This window comes from Macrosteles quadrilineatus, unplaced genomic scaffold (genome assembly GCF_028750875.1).
Source record: "Macrosteles quadrilineatus isolate MER2022 unplaced genomic scaffold, UCM_ALF_1.0 Scaffold_4__1_contigs__length_99947679, whole genome shotgun sequence".
NCBI lineage: Eukaryota > Metazoa > Arthropoda > Insecta > Hemiptera > Cicadellidae > Macrosteles > Macrosteles quadrilineatus.
The window spans coordinates 13,798,901-13,803,089 of record NW_026542597.1 but is presented as its reverse complement, the minus strand read 5'-3'; the positions used below and the strand labels follow the sequence as shown (position 1 = coordinate 13,803,089).

Genomic DNA, 4,189 nt, shown 5'->3' with positions numbered 1-4,189 from the left:
TTAAATTTAAATGATTAAACAATGTATAATTATAAATACATTTTTAATTAATAAGATTACAGAACACATAAAATACTTGAATAAAATAATCTACTCTGTAGAATTTCTTTCTAAGTAATTGTAGCTTTTCTCTTTTGCAATTTGTCACACTTAATTTAATGTCCAATTCTTTTAAATTATTAGGGTGGACACTGCTTAAAATTATGAACTTGGGTCTATGAAGTTGTTTTAAACAGTTTGAAACACAATCATATGAGTTTCGTCCAAGACAAAATATAGGAATTGGTGATTCAAAGCTATTTGAGTGACTTTGAAGAATGAGTTTCAGAATATGTAATAACACTGGATTGAATGCATTGATCAAACATCTTTTTTGAGTTTGGTTATACTTAGTAAAAATCATTGGTGTTCTTAGAAATAAAACATTTTCATTTTTCTGGAGTGATGTAATTTTATCAAGCATCTCAAGTTTGCTCATAGATCTATCACTTCTTTCTCTATTTCCTGTAGAAAGGAGAAGATTTTTATCAATTATTATAGAGTTTCTTATAACACCAACAACAATTCCTTGCACTTTTCTTGGAGATGTTTTAAAAAGTTCATATTCAAACTCTTTTCTCACATCTTCATAAAAATAATTGGAATCACCACTAGATTTGGTGTTAGTTATTTGTTTAACCTGTTCAAGATATTTGTCAAATGCTTCCATGATTAAAGTCACAATGTTATTCACACACTACTTTCCAGTAAACTAATCTATTGAATAAACTAACCCTACTTTTATAGTAAATTTTAAATAAATAAATAAATAGAATATACTCAATAAAATATTTCACTTTAGTATTTTAACAATTATATCCTTCTTTAATATTTCACAATATTATCATTCATACCCATTTCAAAATTTAATTAATTGTAATTTTTTATAAAAGTTTATTTTAATAGTATCAAATATTCAATTTTAATGTTTAAAGAATATTTTTATTTGTTCACTGAAACTAAAATCGTATTAAGCAAAATTATGAACAAATTTCATATAAGATGTCGTAAGTTTATTTGTCTGCTATATTGTAACAATAATCAAATGATGTTAGTATATTAAAACTTATATACAATTTTTAAAATATTTATAAACAAAATACCTAGGTTTACAATGTTATGAAAAAAACACACGGATGGTTGCAGTGATGTCTTGGCGACAAACTGCACATTTAGTTAGTGACAAAGAACATTTTACACAGGCCACAGCATGAGCACAGGGTAAGAACACAATAGCCACTTCTTCCATATAACATATTTTACATTCATCACTTCCTGGATTATTTTTTTTTACATCTGTACTTAATATGCCTTGATTATCCTCCTCTTGTTTTAAATTACATTTATTTGAAACCTCTTGTTTTGATTCTTTTGTTGGAGATTTTGCCAATACATTACTAACAAAGCTTTTTCCCTTGGTTGTTAGCAAAAAATAACATTTTGAGAAGTGTCTAGCGTGTTCAACCCAAGGTTCATCTGATTCCTTACTCCAATTATTCAAACCCCCACCACAGTAATAGCATATAATGCCATCTTCTTTACCTGTATAAAAAAATCCAGCCTCACTGAACATTTCAGGTGTAAATTTTGGTGTTTTTGGCCATTTTTGATAAGATTTAAGTCTTGACTCTAATAATTTAAACTGGGGAAAGGATGGAAATTTGATTTGATTTATCCCTAAGTTTTTTAGTGATGGTTGTTGATCTTCAGAGATATTTTTTACAGGAACATTTCCACATGGCATGTTTTGATCAAATTTACATGAAGGTGACCATCTCTTATGATCTAGTGTTGGATCATCTCCCTCAACCCATGATCCAATTTCAACACCACAAAATGCACATTGAACAACATCTTCTCTTTGTAAATAATAAAATCCAGCAGTAGCCATTGAACTTGGATTTAAAAATGAAACTGGCCAATTGACAAAACTATTGAGTCTTTCTGTTTCATATCGAAATCTTAGAGTATCAGACATATTTAAATTTATTAATACTAACCAAAATCCAAAGAGTAAAGATAGTCCATACAACACTGAACCAAAGTCCAAACAGTAAGGATAGTCCATGCAATACTGACTGGTCTCCTGGTTGGATGTTGGTTTTATACCCTACATGACTACCCCCTACCATGTCATGTGTTGGGGGGGGTTAAAATCCACTTGACTAGGGTGGGGGGTTTTATAGCCTTACTTGTAGGTGGGGGGGATTATGTTTTAAAAAGGGAAGGGGCATCAATCTAAATATTTCTTTATGACTGAATCATTATTTTTTTTATATTTTAACTTTTAAATCAAAACCGTAGCTACAATTATCACATTAATAAAAAAGCATAAGCTATGTATCATAAATTCTAATTATACCTCTTTAAAACTAAATGAATTCATTATATTATATTTAATGATAAGTTCATTGTCAAATAAATCGTGTTTATTAAATATATATTACAAAGATTTTTGTACTATTTATAAAGATTTTTTTATTTAAAGTCTTGTTCAAGAAGTTGGTTGTTTTCTTCAAAATATACTGTTTTAAATTCTTGTACATATTCTATTTCCTCTTCAGTTAGTTGGAGTTCTTGTTTTATTTGATCACATTTAACATCTTCACTTAGTTGGGGTTCTTGTTTTATTTGATTACAGTTAATAATTATTTGTTCTTGAAAACTGTTGTTTTCTATTTCCATTTTTTCTAGGAATTTGGTCTCGTCTTCTGTCAGTTCTGGTGTTTCTATTTTTAACATGTCATTTGTAGATGGATTGTTATTACTCTGTCCTGTAAAATTATTATTATACGTATCCATTGTATCTAAGAATTCTATTTCTTCTTCTGTCAGTTTGGGTGTTTCTATTTTAAATGTATTGATTTTAGAGGCATTAATTATTAATTCTTCTTCATTCTGCAATGGTTCATCAGGAGTTACAATTTTATGTTCTGGTTGATAATATTCTTTGTCTTCAATAGTTAATTTTAAATTTGTACCTTGTTTTAAATATTCATCAGTTTTTTCTCTATATTGTTGTTTTGTCTGTAAGAATGGTTCATCAGGAGTTACATCAACATTTTGTGGTTTATAATATCTTTCATCTCCTATAGTTAATTTTTCATTAATGTCTGTTTTCAAATATTCCTCAGAGTTTTTTTCATGTTGTAATACAAATTCTATTTTAGTACTATTGGATTTGATTTTTTCTGAGATTCTTGTATAAACAAAATCCTTTTCTCTTTTAGTTAAATCTGAACTAGGGCTTTGCTCAAAATCTTCTTCAAAGTTATTATATTGTTGTGGTGTAACACTGGCTTCATTGATTTCAGTTGTATTTACATTATTCTTATTCTTCTTAGTATATTTTCTTGTTTTTGTTACTCTTTTCCAAACTAGTTGTTGTTCTTCTTTTGGAAAAATATGAATTAAGAATAAAATTAAGTTTTCAATCTGTAGACAATAAATCGGGTTCAAATTGTAAAAGTTTGACTTAACAAATAAAAATTTTAAAATACCTTCAACAATTCTCTTTTCCTTTTTGTATTTCAATGTTGGTTCCATGTTTCTACTAAGACGTACAAATATTTACTAATTGAATTCCAATACTGAGGCTATCTTTTACCCGAGTTTTTGATTGGGGGTTGCACTTGTGGTGGTGGTGGGGGGTTGAAAATATTGGGTGGGGGGTGGCATTTGTTAATCATAGTAATTAAACTATAATTATTATCTTCAAATTAATTTATTATATAATTGTATTTTCATTTTATTTTGCGAAAATTTGAAATATTTGTTCTTCATAGCTGGCAATCAGTATTTAAGATTAATCTTCTGGAGGGTACATATCAGGAATTATATATTCTGGTTCATCATCTTCTTGGAATTTTGCAATTATACATAGATTTGTAGTTTGTTCCAAGGATACTTCAAGGTTCTCATTGTGTTGTAATGGGTCAATATTTATTTCATTATTATTTGTCAAACTTATTTTGTTTTTCCTAATGTATTTTCTTTTTGTTGATACTTTTTTCCAAACTGAGTGTTGTTCTTGTAATGGAAAGTTACCAATTAAAAATGATATTAAGTTTTCAATTGGTAACTTGTACTTTTCATTTAATTTATTAAATTTCGATTGTACAATTAATAGTTTTAAAATGTTTTTAATAAT

At 27.8% G+C, this 4,189-nt stretch overlaps 1 protein-coding gene across 1 annotated transcript; it reads right to left on the bottom strand.

The window, feature by feature from the left end:
- Window positions 1-1,156: 1,156 nt before the first annotated feature.
- On the bottom strand, window positions 1,157-2,017 carry LOC128991786 (death-associated inhibitor of apoptosis 1-like). Its single transcript, XM_054414973.1, has one exon. It carries the CDS (start codon window positions 2,015-2,017, stop codon window positions 1,157-1,159), a length of 861 nt encoding a protein of 286 aa, XP_054270948.1.
- Between the last annotated feature and the right edge of the window lie 2,172 nt (window positions 2,018-4,189).